The 16803-nt window shown below is 48.2% G+C and overlaps 1 protein-coding gene across 1 annotated transcript in view; it reads right to left on the bottom strand.

The window, feature by feature from the left end:
- Nucleotides 1–16803, bottom strand: part of DSCAM (DS cell adhesion molecule) — a gene marked incomplete at its 5' end in the record, with an annotated part of 749720 nt that overhangs the window by 136705 nt on the left and 596212 nt on the right. Inside the window, 4 exons of the mRNA XM_032629458.1 lie at nucleotides 5467–5634; nucleotides 14487–14615; nucleotides 15225–15321; nucleotides 16318–16514. Coding sequence (XP_032485349.1) covers nucleotides 5467–5634; nucleotides 14487–14615; nucleotides 15225–15321; nucleotides 16318–16514 — 591 coding nt within the window. The remainder of the gene's footprint in view (nucleotides 1–5466; nucleotides 5635–14486; nucleotides 14616–15224; nucleotides 15322–16317; nucleotides 16515–16803) is intronic.

Consider the following 16803-nt stretch of genomic DNA (forward strand, 5'->3'; position numbering starts at 1 on the left):
TCCTTCTAGATCAGAGCTGCCTCTCTGAATGTGACGAAGGATGATGCACAGCCTGCATCCCGGACCCGAAGGAAGCCCACCAGCTCCCTGTGGTAAAACCCTTCGCTAATTCTGACCTTCCGTCTCCGATGCGTCTGAAAATTCAGCAGTTATTCAACACGGAATTTTGCCCCGCGTCACTGAACGTTCACGTTCTAGGGGCGGAGTCATGGGTGAGGGTCAGCTGCGGACGTCACATGAGGATCACTGTCAGAGAAACCTGGCCAGTCAGTGCTCTTCTGATCCATTAGGAGCTAATCTCCTTAATGCTTGACCTTGTCTCCACTTTCTCTCTCGACTTCTCCTCTCTGCGGGGGCTAAGGGTTGCTGAGGTGGGTCGGGAGGTGTGCTAGACATTGATCTGTGCTCCGGGGCTATCTCCCAAGGTCAAGTGTATCAGAGGGTCTGTTAATACGTTTGTGAGTCTCACTTGGAAATAACCACACTGTTGTGCACTTGGAGCCATGCTGTTTCGCAGCATTAGCTGAGGCTGCTACATGAGTGGCGGTGATTCCTTCTTCTCTCAGCTTTGCGATGGATGACACAACAGAAATCCAAACCTGAATTCCCATCGTGGCAAGACCCAAGGATCTGGAAACCGTTTCTGTAAAGGGACAGATCCTAAAGATTTAGGCTTGGGCTTCCCTGGTGGCTCAAGTGGTCGGGAGTCCGCCTGCCGATGCAGGGGACACGTGTTCGTGCCCCGGTCCGGGAAGATCCCACATGCCGCGGAGCGGCTGCACCCGTGAGCCATGGCCGCTGAGCCTGCGTGTCCGGAGCCTGTTGCTCCGCAACGGGAGAGGCCACAACAGTGAGAGACCCGCGTACCGCAAAAAAAAAAAAAAAAAAAAAAGATTTAGGCTTTGCAAGCTACATGCAGTGTCTGTGGCATATCCTTCTTCCTTTTTTTTTTTCTTTTTATAACGCAAAAACTGTCCTTAGCATGAGTGTTGTAAGTGGAATTTACATGGGTTGTAGTTTGCTGAACGCTTAACTGCAAGAAGGACGGATGCTGGTTAATTGGGACCTATGGTTTGCCTAAAGGGTAACTGCTACCTCCCCAGCTCCAGCCGCTAGCCGGGATGCCTCCCGTGGTCCTAGTTAGAGCTCCGATGGGTGCACCTTCTCTCTCCTGCCTCCCTCTTTATCCGCCTTCCAGACCTGCCCTGTTGCCTTTCTCTACTTTTCTCTCTTCATGACGCCATTCAAAATTTCAGTGTGGTTTTAATCCTCCATATATTTTCCTCACCGCCCCCCACCCCCCCACACACATACACACTGCTCATTGTGTGTATTTCTAAGACAGTCCTGTAAGGCAGGTTTAAGGACGTTTCATCCACGTATACTGAGCCGTCTCCTTGTGTCAGACACACATGAGGGGTACAAACAGGAGTGGCCCATGGCCCCTTGGAGAAATGATGGCTCAAAGGCTGTTGTCAGAAAGAATTCTACTTGGTGCACTAACATCATCATGGAGACTGGAAAAGGCACCGCACTAGGGAAGATGTTTTGCCTGCTTTCAAAGGAAGAGTACAGAAAAGTAGGCGTAGACCTTGAAGGGCTTCCAGACAGGGGCAGGTGCAGCTCACACACAGAGGAGGGACAGGAAGGGGGCTCATCGCTGATCTGGCCACAGGGAGTCCAGTGTAGCTTCAAGGTAGTGATAGGGTGGGGAAGACCCAGGCCTATACCTCACAGGCTCATTTCCTCAGCAGGTAGGCAGTGAGAGGCATCCTCAGGTGCCCTAGACTTGGGCACTGCATTACCATAAAAACGAGTGGGTCTACGGCTTCCAGAAGCTTCCATCTGGGGATTCTCACTGCTTAAACGATGACCTCATTTCTTCAGGGAAAGGGGGCAGTAAGGGCCAGAAAAAGTTCTCTCGAGGTGGCTTCGGCTCCCTAAAAGATGTGCCTTTGGGGATCCTCGCCAGGAGGTGGCAGAAACAATCTAGGGCCGCCACAGGCAGTGCTACAGAGGGTATCTTTGGTCAGGAGAGCTGCCCTCCGTTTTACGTGAGTCACACATAAAAAAATGACTTTTTGATTTCAGTCATGCAAACCTACACACCAAGACAAAGCCAAATTCTGCTTTGCGGCTTTCCTTTGCACAAGCCTGACCTTTCCTTGCATTCTCTCTTAGTTCATCTGAAGAGTAAATGACGGGCTGTGGTGCTGCCAGAAGCCAGCACCCAGGCGAAACCCCAAAGGCCAGCCCAGGGTCCAAGCAGGGGGCTCTGCATCCGTCTGTCTGCAGAGATGCCTGGGAGTGGGCTGCACAATGGTGACCAGTGACCAGGAGCGGCTGTTCACCTGGCCCCCCGGCTGGAGAGAGAAGCGCTGCCATGGCAACTGCCTGCTTCAGGGAGATCACAGAGGAAATGACAGAATAAGCAAGAGCAGCTGCATTGGTCATGGTGATGGGAAAAGCAGCACGAAATGCACCACCGGAAAAACATTGCTGCCTTGAGAAGGTTGTGGAGATGGGCAGAGTCAGAAAAGTGGCTAAAAGGAAGGAGAAGGCTCAGCCCTGAGCCCAAATTTTCATTTCGGGGCAGCTTATTCTCCCTGAACCCCCAGCATGATGAAATTCCAGGAATTGGTGTGTTGTTTACATAAATATTTAAATAAAATTCTATTTTTGCAGGAGCCTAGTAACACTCATTTCCTACTTATTTCTGAGCAATGCAATGTACTTTCAGAGACTGGGATTTTGTTTTCAATTATCCAACATGTTTGCAGTGAAGAGGAGAAAGGCATCATTATGTGCATTTTGCTGATGAGAAATCACACAGTTTCTGAGGGTTAAAAGTGGCTCACCCTTAGACTGGAGCATAGCGCTACCCTATCTCCCATCCTTGAAAACAATTTTCAAGAACTGATGTGTTCTAGAGTTCTGCAGTTCGGGAAAAATAGTCAACGTTAACCTACTTCCTCAAGGACCATGTTGATTGTGCACAGCAAGGGATTATATTTTTGCATTTGCTGTGATCCAGCAATCCTACTTCTTGGAATTTAACATAAAAAATAATGTTGCAAATGGGAAAAGATACATCAGAAGGATGTTCATCACAGTAGTATTTATGATAACGAAAAATTGAAGAGAAATGCAAATCAAAACTGCAGTGAGGTACCACCTCACCTCAGCCAGAATGGCCACCATCCAAAAGTCTACAAACAATAAATGCTGCAGAGAGTGTGGAGAAAAGGGAACCTTCCTACAGTGTTGGTGGGAATGTAAACTGGTACAGCTACTATGGAGAACAGTATGGAGGTTCCTCAAAATAACTAAAAATAGAGCTACCATATGATCCAGCAATCCCACTCCTGGGAATATATCTGGAAAAGATGAAAACTCTAATTCGAAAAGATACACCCCGATGTTCATAGCAGCACTATTCACAATAGCCAAGACATGGAACCAACCTAAATGTCCATTGACAGATGAATGGATAAAAAAGATGTGGTCTATATATATACACAATGGAATATTACTCAGCCACAGAAAAGAATGAAATAATGCCATTTGCAGCAACTTGGATGGACCTAGAGATTATCATACTAAGTGAAGTAAGTCAGACAGAGACAAATACGATATGATATCACTTACACGTGGAATCTAAAAAATGATACACATGAATTTATTTACAAAATAGGAACAGACATGCAGACATAGAAAACAAACATGGTTACCAAAGAGGAAAGAGGGGGAGAGATAAATTAGGAGTTTGGGATTAACAGATACATACTACTATATGTAAAACAGATAAGCAATAAGGACCTACTGTATAGCACAGGGGACTATTCTCAATATCTTGTCATAAATTATAATGGAAAAGAATCTGAAAGAGAATATGTATATATATACACACACACACACACACACACACACACACACACACACACATATATGTATAACTGAATCACTTTGCTGTACACCTGAAACTAACACAACATTGTACATCAATTATACTTCAATTAAAAAATAAATAACCGGGGCTTCCCTGGTGGCGCAGTGGTTGAGAGTCCGCCTGCCGATGCAGGGGACACGGGTTCGTGCCCCGGTCCGGGAAGATCCCACATGCCGCGGAGCAGCTGGGCCCGTGAGCCATGGCCGCTGAGCCTGCGCGTCCGGAGCCTGTGCTCCGCAACGGGAGAGGCCACAGCAGTGAGAGGCCCGCGTACCGCAAAAAAGAAAAAAAAAAAAAAAAAATAACTGACATACCAAAAAACGTGGGGTTTGCTAAAGAAATGGTGGAAGGTAGAATTACATATTGTAGGAAAGTCCTCAAGAGATGCAGAAGACTGACATCTATGCGAAGTGCCATTAATGAAGGTAACAGAGAAGCAGGTGGTGGGAAGGGAGTCAAGAACAACCCCCGTTGAAAGATGCAGTGACCTCTTGTGGAAGCTTAAACATTTGGGGGTGATCCCCCTACTCTTGGTGATTTTGGAGCTAGGGGTCTGAGACCAAGCTTCCACCTTCCCTGCAGCAGTAGGGACTAGCTGGTTAGCTCTGACTGGAGGCAGGAAAAGAAAAGCTAGGTTTGGGGCTGGACACTCCTTTGCCCCCAAAGGATGAGCCAGGCCATGGTTCCTTACCTTTCCTTCCCCAGAGAAGCCCTAGGGCAGCTTGCATCCTCCTGTCCTGCCAGGAGACGGGTTGGCAGGCAGCGTGCACTGACACTCCCTAACTGCTCAGTCCTCTGCGAACAGGTTATTGCCACCCCCGGCAACCACGAGTGAACCTCCCTGTTGAAGGGTGTGTGTCCCTGTGTGTTCGTGTGTGCATGTGTGGGTGAGCATGCACACGTGCGTGTGTGATGAATAATTTAGTGTGTGATATCAACATATTCATAGGTAGCGCCAGGTGGTAGGATTGTGTGAGCTGTTCTGTCTTCAAAGAGCCTATCTCTACCTTCCATGTCTTCAACACAATAAGAAATACTTTGTAATAGGAAAAAAGCGCGATACTCTTGATGACAGAGATAGTGACATTTCTAGTCAGTCAAATAACCCGTGCCTCCGTCTCCCCCCTCCCCACCCAGAGAATATTCTTGCCATTTCCTAGTTAAGGGATCCCCCGTCCCCTGACTGCACAGCCACCTGAGCAAGACACAGGCTCACGGCTCTCCTGCCCATCTGGATTCCATGCAACCAGACAAAGGGATTGTAAGAACAGCGTGGTTCTTTAAATCTCACCAGCTTGTTAGCCTCATAGGGCTTTCTTTTAAATCTTAGGTGTGAGAACCTTGACCTAGGTCCTGTTTGAAGAGCACTGCCTTCAAAGTAGGCGGCAGAGAGCCGTCTGTGTTTTTGATGGGGCGCAGAGCTATGGAGAGCAGTCATCAAAGCTGTGACCCCACATTAACCACCTGAGTCCCGCGGGCCAGCTCCCAGCCCCTGGGCCCCCGCTGGTCAGACATACCTGCCTCGTCCGCGGTGATGGACAGCTCATTGCTGGGCTCACTCTTGCCAATCCGGTTCTTGGCGTACATTCGGATGCTGTAGGTGGAGGAAGGGTGGATGTCAATGATGGTGGCCGAGTTCAGCTGAGGGGAAACATCTTTGGTTCTCTGAGCAGAATCCCAGGAGTCTTTGGGGTTTTGTTTTTCAAAAAAGAAGAGATAGAGATGTGAGTTTTTTCCCTCTGCCTTTGAAAGTTCCCAAGTAGGAATTTAAAAAAAAACAAAAAAAGGAAGAAGAAAAGAAAAAAAAGTGATAACTCAAAGTGAATTCTTAATGCAATGCTGCCCATGTTCCCACGGGCTGGCTGTCAAAGGGGGTGTGACACCACACACCCGTTACCCACACTGAGGGGGACGGAGGCTGTGGGCAGCTGGGCCCAGGGAGTTTTGTCCAAGGCAACACAACAGACCTCCTGGCAGAAATCGCAGAGGAAAATAGAAGTGGGGGGAGCTCATGCCAGTAAAGTGAAAAACAGCTACTTTCAAGCACTCATTGTACAAGATAATAAAAGAAAGCACAGTTGGGACAACCTTCCACCCAAAAGAAAAAAAAAAATCTCTGGTTCTAAAAGGTATTTGAAAGCCAGCAAAGCCTTTAGCCACGTCAGACCCCTTGTTCTCCAAAAGGAGAGTGGTAAAAAACACATAAAAACTCATCTCACTCACTCTCCAGCATGAATACTGGTTATCAAACGTACTTCTCAATTCTAATTTTTGAAATCATTTTGTCTCCAATCCTTTATTGTAGGAATTATTTTTCAACCACAGCTAATTTGAAAGGCAGCATATGCCTCATACAAAGAGTTACCATTAAATCCATGACAGGGGTGCACCTGCTGGCTTTAGAGCTTCAACCCATGATGAGCACGTCAACAAGTGTTTCTTATTTCAGAAAGAGTTTGGGCAGGTGCTGCTCAGGGGCGGGGGTCAAGAGATGATGTTGGGTGTGGAAGAACCAAGATGCCCCTGAGATGGTGGCAGAGAGGATGCTTGTATACTCTCACCCTCCCACCCCACCCCAGGATCCCCTTGCACTTGCTCCCCTGTGCTCATCACACTTGTAAGAATTTCACTGAGAGTCTGTGTTCCCTCTTGGATTCTAAGTCCCATAAGGGCATGGTCCACGCTGGCCCTGTTCACTGCTGCAACCCCAGTGCTCACACAGAGCTCGACAAATAATAAACGCATGTTTCATAGATGAATAAATAAATGGCAAACATACAGACCTCTGGGCCCTCGGAATGACCCCACTCCCTTTCCACATTAATGATGACCATGGAAGTTCAGAGGGGCTGCTCTGTTCAAAGGTCATCATAAGGGCAAGAGGTTGTCTGGACTTGCAGAAGGAATACGTAGCTTCAAGTATGACTTTGAGTGCTCTCACGTAACAGGGAATGGAGCCTAATGGAAACTAACAACTAATAATCCAACTAAAAGCAAAAGTACCATTTGAGTCCAGATGACTGAAGATGGAAGAAAGTGACATAAAAAGAGAAGATGCTGCGGAATAACGAACGGTGGAAGAACAGAAGGATAGGATTCAATAGAGGACACATGACAGGAGGAAAGTCCATACCAATGGAATCTCGTATAAATAGGAGTCTTGTCCCACAAAGAGAAAGCCAGGCCTTCTGGAGAAGACGCTTGAGACAACAGAGAGGAACCCCAGGCACTGCAAGATGCAGAGACAGTTGCTCACCAGCCCCAGGAGGAACCTGCCACTTGCAGGCGTTGACGGTCCTGCCCAGGTCATTATGGAGGCTTCTGCAACTGACTGAGCTATGGAGACGGGCCATCCTCCCCAAGGGCGTGTCTGAGACGTGGCTGAGAGCCTGCAGAGAGGTAGTGATGGCTACCGCCCACCTCGTCCCCTTGCCAAGGAAGTCGTGTGAATAGCCTGTGGGGAGTGACCAAGGCAGGGGTCTCAGGCAGGAAGTGAGTGGTCCTTGGAGAACAGGCTCTGTTTTCAGCTTCTTTTCTTGCAATGGTTAGACTTTGAAAGAAAAAGATGATGCCCATGATCACGACTCATGACTGAAGGGTAGATTGTTTGGCTAATGATGAAAAGGTTGAGAAAGAGAAAGAATGGGTTATCCCGAAGTGTTTAAAAGTAACTGAATGAAGAAGAAGAAAGTCTAGTTAAATCTCCAAACACACTCTAGCAAGTGATATGGCATCAAAAGAAGAATACAAACAGGGCACTGGCTACCCAGGAGAAGAGCCTGGAAAGGGACTAAAAAATGCTACATCTGATCTCAGATGCTGATGTGCAAATGGGCAGGTCACGGATTAGGAAGGAAATGTGCTTGAGAATACAACACCGGGCATTAGAAACAGTCCCAGCGAGATCCTGACACTTGGGAAAATGAAACTGCAGATTGAGATACGAATAAAACTAGCAAGAATATACCGTAGGTGAAATAAAGAAACTTCTTAGGAGGAGGAAGTCACAAGCAGAAAGGCAACGCCTGGACATCCGAGAGCCGGAGGGTGCAAGCACGGACGGGGAGAGCAGGGCGAGGAATAAGATGGCTGTGAGGACTGACTACAGGTCTCCTTACCCAGTGAAGGAAGGGGGGGTGTTTCTAGACACAGCGAGCACATGTAGCATTGAGGAAGGTTTATAAGTCACACGAAGAAAATCGTTTACTGGGCGTCTTTACCGTGGTGTGGGCTGGGTTAAAGGGACTCGCAGGGGATGCTGAGGTTCCCGGCACCTAGTAAGAGTGGTGAGCATCTCCCTATCGGGGCCAGGAGGGCCAAAGGAGAGGAACCGAGTTTCTGGGGGTGTAGACAGGGCTGAAACCTCAGAATAGGGCCCCTGATGGAAGCTGTGCACACAGAACAGTGATTCCGCAGGAATCTTCTGAATTGTCCTCTGTGTCTGCCACTGGGCCCCCCAACTGGGAGTCAGAGGGAAGGGTAATCTGAACTGTGAGCCACGGAGCTCAGCCTTGGGGAGAAGAGCAGACACTGGGTTTGTGGCGGAAGTCAAGGCAGTGGTCGGAGAAAAGCCAGCAGCAGGGGGAACTCAGGCGCTGGCGTAGCATCTGCTCTCTGGGCGCTGCTCTAGGCATTTTACAAAGGTGACTTCTGCAGTTCCCAAATCTGTGGGTACATCAGAAACGCCTCAGTGCTTTCTGACAACTGTGCTTTCAGACACACGCAATCAGAATCTCTGGGGGGTGGTGCCCCCAAATCCGTGCTTTAAAAAACCTCTCTCTCTGGGTCATTCTGATGCATAGCTAGCGTTTGGACAGACTGCTTTATTCGACTGGGTTCTTACAACATTCTGGCGAAGTAGCGGTTTTTAGTTTCATTGTGAAGGTCAAGAAACTCAGACCCTGTTATCGAGCTGGTGAGAAGTGGGGCTGGGATTTGACCTCACCCGTGTTTTCCCCAAGTTCTAGGCCATCTTCCTGCAGCACACAACCTTCACAGTCTCTGCAGGATGCCTGATGGATGAGACTGGATTTCAATTTTCCAGGTATCTGCCGGAAGTCTCATGTGCTTAGATGAAAACCTCTGACGAACTTTTAACTTGGCTTCCTGGCAAGGAGGATCAAGGCAGAGAGCTGGGTCAAGTGCAAGGGAGGGGAACTTTGCCAAGAATTATTGTAAGTCCTCTGCGTTTGTAGGAGCTAAGGGTGGGAGAGCTGTGCATGGTCAGATTCGTCCCTTGGTTTAGAGAGGAGATGTCAGAAGCATCTGATGAAAAAGTAGGTAGGATTCCACGATGTGCCCTGGAGAAACGATGAGGAAGCTCAGAGTGGCCTCCCTGCCTCTGAAATCCCAATCATTCCCCATGGGAAGAACCGGGGGAGCCCCCAGGAGCGGTGTGGTTGTACTGGGTGCTCGCTGGTGATCCCAGCCTGGGCGTCAGACACCCCGAGTCAGGAGGATGGCAGATTGTCAAGGACAAATGTAGGAGGGTGAACTCGATCTTCAGAAGGGTCGTTAGAGGCCTGAAAGAGTGAGGGTGGCCCAAAGTTTGAGAGACAAAATTATACAAAAGAAGTGCAATGAAGAGGCAGCTCAAAGAAGGACGAGACCTGCGGTGTTGGGCAAGAGAAGGGAGGCATCGGGACCCAGGGGAAGCTGCTTCTGCTTCTTGTTCTCCACGGAGAAGAAACCTTGGTGAAATGGGGAAGGGGGCCTGAGAGAGGAGAAGGGAGGTGTGCAAAGGAGCTAGGCCCGGTCAGTGAGGCCCTGGGGAGAAGGACAGAGGCAGCCCAGAGGGGACGTGGGGACAGGCGGCCTGCCTTCCAAGAGGGGAAGGAAGTAGACGCACCAGACAGCTTCGGCCAGCCGTGCACGGGGGACAAGGTGCTGGAAGGGGATGGAAAGGGGTTCTTGGTGTCCATCTGGAGGAGAAGCGGCGGCCACTAGGATCCTAGTATGTGGCAGACAAAGCAACCCGTGGGACTGGGGCTCCATGGAGAAAGTTGAACGTTCCAAATGAGGGAGGCGAAGGCTCCTTTGTGTCTGTGCCCGGTCAGATGACACCAGGGCTGTTGTCACGGGGCCTGATCAGAGCAAGTGGGCCAGGAGATGGTCCCTGGAGATACAAGCAACGGAACTTGGGCTGTTTTGTCTTTCTTGGCAAATGGAAAATTAAAGAGCATCATCTGTTTTCATATCCTGGAAGGGATGTCATTTGCCAAAAAGGCTTAGGCGGTGGGAAGAGGGCCATTGGCTTCAGGTGCAAGAAATGTAAGAATGTCTAATAGCCCTGGCCAGCCTGGCAGAATCGTGCTTTCTCGGGCTGGTGAGTTTCCATTGCTGGGGTTGGTCAAGCATAGCCTGAAGGATCGAAGGATCACTTGCAGGGACCCACTTTGCTAGGAATGTGGTCATACATTGTGTTCTTAGCAAATTAACAAAAAAGTGGAAGAAAGCATCTTTTAGGGGGATGATTTCATTGCCTAAAACTCAGGTTGAGAGTCAACCAGTCAAAAAATGTTTCTTACAAGTCTAATATGTGTGCTGGTCACTGTAGGTGATGCAAGGACATAGCACAGGGTTCCTCAGATGTAGTACCTACCCTGAGGGGTCACTAGATCCCTCAGGGGGACAACTACTCAGCACAGGAGACAGCTATTAAATAAACAGTCACAAGCTCACCAAATGTTCCAAGGCATACAGGGTGCTCTATGAGTAGAGAAAGTGCATGCCATAAACTGGGTAGTCAGGGAAGCCTTCCTGGAGGAGGTGACATTTAAGCTGTGACTTGAAGGATCAGTTTCTATGTAATCTGCCTATAAATTGCACTCACTTAAATTATGGCTGTACTGTTTATATACCCAAAACTTATTGAGGAAGCAACTAACACATGAAAATGCTAACACTTTTCCTACAGCAGTGACTGTGATTCCTGCCTGCTACTGATCGCTCCTTCCTCCCAGGCCTTTCAAACTGAAAGTGATGGAGGTCCTGGTGCAGACCTCAGGCCATGGCTACCTGTCCATGGGCTTTTCCCCAAGGACCCCTGTGGTGCTCATTCTGACCCTCAGACTGCTGGGTTCCAGAACTGCAAGAATGCCTTAGCCATGAGCTTGGCTGTGTGTGTCTGTGTGTGTGTGTCTGTGTGTGTGTGTGTGGAGTAGAAGGATGGAAATGTATCCCTTGATTCTGACCATCCCCAGCCTCACAGATGAGGAGCTTTCCTGCTTTAATTATGTACAGTCCCATCAGCTTACGCATTTGAAAATGCTGTTGGCTATAAACATAATTCTTAGGTTTGGACTGCACGTAAATTAAATGCCACAAGTATTACTGAGCACGTCTTATGTAGCAGGCACTGTGCTAGGTGCTGGGGAAGCACTGAATCAGAGTCCCTGCCTTTGGGAAACTTACAGGAGACGTGGGAGACACTGAGGATCCTGAATGGGTAGCAAGTAGTTAAACAAACACAGATGGTCCTAGAGGCCTTTTACGTGTAAGCATTTTGGTGCACGCTGGAGTAATACTAAAAACTGCATTTATTACACATTTGCTATGTGCCAGACGGTGAGTTGTAAATGCATTCCCTTCTCAATGAGAATTCACCAAATATCTGTGAAGTGCTGACACATGTTAGGCCTGTGCTAGGTCCAGGGGAACTGGGCAGGGCTCAGCACACCCCAAAGAGCTCCCCGTCTGGTAGGGCTGACATGTTAATAATCATCAATCACAGCTGTCTGACCCCATTCCCCAACTAGGTCACACTGTGCAGTGCCAGGGCTTAGAACTTCACATATTTTTTGATGGACCAGGTAAACCCACAATGTCCTAAAAATGTCAGTTCTCTGTTAAGCTAATAAACAAATTTAATGTGATCTCATTAACAATAACAAAAACATGCTTTTATGGAGCTAAACGTGTTGATCCTAAAGTTATATATGGAAAACTAAGAAAACACTGGAAAGGAAAAGTTACAAGGGTGGACTAGCCTTATTAGATATTAAGACATAAAGCCTCTGTGATTAAAATGGTCTGGTACTGGTGCATTAATAGATAAACCAATGGAGTAGAATAGAAAGTCCAGAAATAGACTCAAGTACATATGGAAAGTTAGTATGTGGTAGAGGTGGCATCTGAAATCACTGGGCAAAGGTGGACCTTTTAATAAATGATGTTGGGGCAACAGAAGACCCATTTTGGAAAAGATAAAACTAGATCCATCTCTCCCAGCATACGGAAGAGTAAACTCCAAATGGTTTGGAGATCTAAATCTTGAAAAGAGAGGGAAAGAAACAACATGAAGTACTAGAAGAAAAGAGGCTGAATTATTTTATGGCCAGAGGTAGAGAACAACTTTTCTAACTTAACTCAAAACCCAGATGTAATAAAAGAAAATATTGATAAATTTGAAAAACAAATACAGAGTTAAATACGTGATCACGCATGATGACACCTGCCAGGAAAGGAAGGGGAGAGACTGTAGGAGCACATGAGAGGGAGGTCTGGCCTTGAATGTGGACCAGGGATGAGTCCCTGTGGAGGTAACACGAGAAGTGGCATCTAAGTATCAGGTGGGAGTAACCATAGTAACTGTGTGGTCCAGGAACGGGAGGGCAGCCTTTGAGGGACCCTTGTCGCAGTGATGCTGTGGGAGCCCATCTCACAGAGGAGGATGGTTTGGAGTGGGTACAGCTGGTAAGAGACAGGGCCACAGCTGAGCCAGGACAGGCTGGGCTGCAAACCCCTTTGAGGAGCCACTGGACCGTCACCACTGGACCGTCACCGGCACCTGGAAATGACTGATGCCCTGAAGACAGGGAGGCACCGAGCTGCTCCCCTGAGAGACTGCGTGGGCACTAGCTCCCAGACGCACAGTCCTTCGGTCAGTGCCCAGCCAGAGAGGCTGGTGGGGTCTGTCCCTCCCTCTGAGGACTCTGCAGAGTGTCCGCATCATGCACGTCTGTGTTTCTGCTGAGTTCTCATTGTTGCCATCAGTTTCCAGGCTGCTCTCCAAGAGAACACGCTGGTCTCACCTAAGAAGCACTTCCTTTACTTCAAGACCTGGATCTCAGAACTTCTCAATCTTGGGTTCCATCCTGACCTTATTTGCTTAGAACGAAGACAACGCCTCCTCTCTTCCTTTGACCCTGGGCAAGCCCGTTGGTCCTGATTCCTGAAAGATCCCTGTTGGGACCAACACTGCCCTCAGCTTGCTCAAGGGGCATCCTTCACCTCCACCTGCAGTGGGCCTGCCACATTTCTAGGGGACAGTGTGACTGCAGTTGCTGTGCTCCTCTCAGGAGGCTTCCTCGGGTCCCATGTAAGCATCACCTCACTTCCAGGTCTCTGGCTGCGGCTCAGGGGACCAAGCCAAGCCATTTCACCTCCTCCGACGTCTTTTTTTTTACGCATTTCCAGCCCGTGACTTATCACCAGCCTCAAGCACTATTGCTGCAACCTCTAGTCTTGGTTGATACAAGTTGTTTTCATCACCATGAATTGCTTTCCTTAAGCCCCACCCCTTAGGCTTTTTCTGGACTTGCTTCCTACTCCTGTCTCACACATTCTCCTGCTCTGCCCCTTGCCCACTCGTACTGAAACATTTCCTCCTCCTGACCTGCCTTTCCAGCTGCCTCCAGCTTAATTTTTTACTCCAGCATCAGCTCCAAAGATACTAAGTGAGTCACGACAGGGTGCTCTGAAGTAACGCACGGTGCCCGGAGAGTGAGAAGCAAGGCCACTTTCCTGGCCTCTGCGGTTCTGTCAACCCTTCACGTGCTGATGCTGCTAGAATTCCTCGTCTCTTTTGTGTCAAAGTCCAGACCAGGAGCCACAGCAGTGGTACCCTACCCTCGGCCTGATGGCTCCTAATGTTCCAAGTGACCTTGTCATTGTCACTTTAAGGCGATCAACAGGCAGGCCTGTCGTGGTCCTGACAGCTGTGGGTCTGTTTCATGTCCGAGCTCCCTGCGGGCTGGCCACTTGCTGGCACAGAGGAAGCACAGGAGTGCTGGCCTACAATCGGGCCCCTGGCCTGTCCCTGCACATCCAGGAGGGCCCTGCAGGGTCAGAGCCCATCTGGAGAAGACGTGGCCCTCTGCGCAAACCACCACCACTCGGCTCAGCCCACAGACACTGAACACAGCTGGTACTCAGGGATTCAGACATGAGGGAAGCAAAGGGAAGCCAGGGAGGTAGAAAAAATAATGACAGGGGCCAGGTCGGGTCGGCAGCAGCCCATGCGGCCATCGGTGGCGACAGTGCCAAAGTGGCCACAGGGAGCAATCACGTAGAGGTCCTGCTGGTTCAAAGAGAAAAGAGGCAGGGCTGACCCAATGAAGCCATCTAGACAGAAAACCACTCCTACCACAGGAAACGTGGGTGTACTTCGTACAAGGAAAGAGACAAACTGGTAAAAAGAGCCCCCTCTGAGTTTCCAAGAGTCCAGGTTCTTCTTACAGGTAAAATCCATTAAAAAGGCAAAAAATAAAAGGGCTTTCTGAAGTGGAAATGAAGTCGGAGGAAATCAAGGACTTACCTGATTTATTTTTGCATTCGATGTCATAGCCCGTGATGGGGCTGTTTCCATCAAATCCCATGGTCCACCTGAGGGTGATTGTACGTGCCTTCACATCTTTGATCTCAATTTCAGGAGGGTCTGGAGGCTCTGTGCAGTCAACAGGAAACCCGGGATCAGTTCAGATATTGTTCAGACATAGACACTAGTGGAAAAGCTGAGGGTGACTCACAAAAGCTTTGTCAGCATTTGACATGGGCAGACGATTATTTTACCTGGAAGTATTTTTTTCCCCAATCCCTTTTGAGGATGGAAAATTTTCACTTATCAAATCTGCCAGTTTTCACAGCACTTGTAAAGCTGGACCAAACATGGAAGATTTCAGTGTCACTCTTCTGGTCTGGCTTGGGATCTATTAACTCAAAAACTAGTTTGGCCCCAGATATTAAACTTTCATTCGGATCATCTAGTATAAGGATCCCTAAAATTGAGCAAGAAAGGCACATTATCAGGGCTGCCCAGTCATCCAAACCCAATTCCTTTACGAACTTTGTTCCCTGTGTTTTGGGGCTGCATCTTGACATAATCATCAGATCTGCAAAATGGTGCTTTTAGCACCAACTTTGTACAGATTCAAAATTTTCTGAGGACTTGGAAGTGTGACACGTCAAGCTGAGGCCACACGGGTTCCCAAGCCTAGGCACACACTTACTGTCCTGAAACAGCCGTGTTTCTCCCCCTAGGCTATGTCCATCCTACCTTGCACTGTGAGCTGAATTATTCCACGGTCCTCCCCATAAGAATTGATAGCGTGACAGGAGAAGAAGCCAGAATCTTCTCTTACCGTTGGCAAAATCTATGCGCAAAGCAGAGAGAAATCCGTCTTACCCAGTAGAACGGAGCGAGGGAACAACTCAAGGGCTTTTGGCTGTAAAAATCTTCTCTCCACTCTCACCCTCCTCCCAGCCCCAAGCACACACGTATACACACTCACACGCACACACACACACACACAGGGACACACAATTCTGAGAGCAAATTATTTCAGCACAATTGTAAATGTGCAGATGGATAGAGGCAATGTAGACGATCCACGTCAGCTGCCAGCTTGTGAAATTGGATGTGTAATTTATGTAGGATGCACGGTCAGGTTGATATATATTCCCCATATACTTTTTTTTTTTTTAATCTCATAGTGGATTTTTAAAGCATTCAAAGCAGCCCTGCCTGAAAAAACAGATCTATAAACACCGCAATAAAGGTTGGTCTCCCAGGACTCCAGGATTGGACCCTGGGAGTGAATCAATATTAGCGTTTCAAACACAGGACTTTTTCTTTCCGTGTGTGTCCTACGGCATCGTTTCTCCCCCATATTAAAAGAATCACCCAGCTAACTGCCAATGGTGCTAAAAGTTCTAAGAGACTGCAGTACTTTTTTATGTTGGGTTTTTCCCCAAGAAGCAAAATATTTTCCTTATAATATTTTTTGTCCAAGAACCCATCTAATTTTTCTTTTTACAGGAAGTTAAAACATGTGCGTAACATACGCTGTCATTCCGCCAGGATTAACTGTCATTCAAAGACTCTGTTTCTCTCTTTCTTTTTATTATTACAGTTGGGTTCCCTGCCATGTTCCCAATAATTTTACTCATAACAATTTTACGTATGATAAGGCACTATTTTGGCAGGCTACTCAGCGATCCCATTATGGGAAGGGGGAGAGACAGTGCTTCGTAGATGTTTCAAAAGCTGATTTGCTATTGGCTACCCACATGCACCGACTTATGTGAAAAGACAGGCTTATTCTGCCCATGAAGGTAGCTTCTCATCTGCCATGTTTGTCATGTTTTACCTGCAGAGTGGAAATCACCTCCTCTCCCAGCTCCTTGACGGACACGAGATAGCGGGCCATTTCGGGGTTAATGATTCTGTCCTCCTTCTCCCAGCGGACTATGATAGGCTTCTCGCCATGGGCCGTGCAGCTCATTTCCTTCTTCTGACCCTGAGTGGCCAGGGTGGTGTTTGGATAGGACGTAATCATCGCAGGAACTGAAAACCCAAAAAAGACACAACTTACTCGGCAAAGCAGGGTTCTCGGCTTCCCCCACTTTAACACGCAGCTCAGTTTCTTTTTTGCTTTCTGGCTGCACTGCGTGGCTTGTGGGATCTTAGTTCCCTGACCAGGGAGCATGGAACCCGGGCCCCCGGCAGTGGAAGCGCAGAATCCTAACCACTGGATCTCCAGAGATTTCCCGAGGAGGTGTTTCTTTGAAATAAAATGCATTCAGGAAACTGCTGAGCAAGAATCATGATCAAGATGGTTGGAAGGCGGCAGAAA

This window comes from Phocoena sinus, chromosome 4, assembly GCF_008692025.1.
Source record: "Phocoena sinus isolate mPhoSin1 chromosome 4, mPhoSin1.pri, whole genome shotgun sequence".
In the NCBI taxonomy this organism is placed as follows: Eukaryota; Metazoa; Chordata; class Mammalia; order Artiodactyla; family Phocoenidae; genus Phocoena; species Phocoena sinus.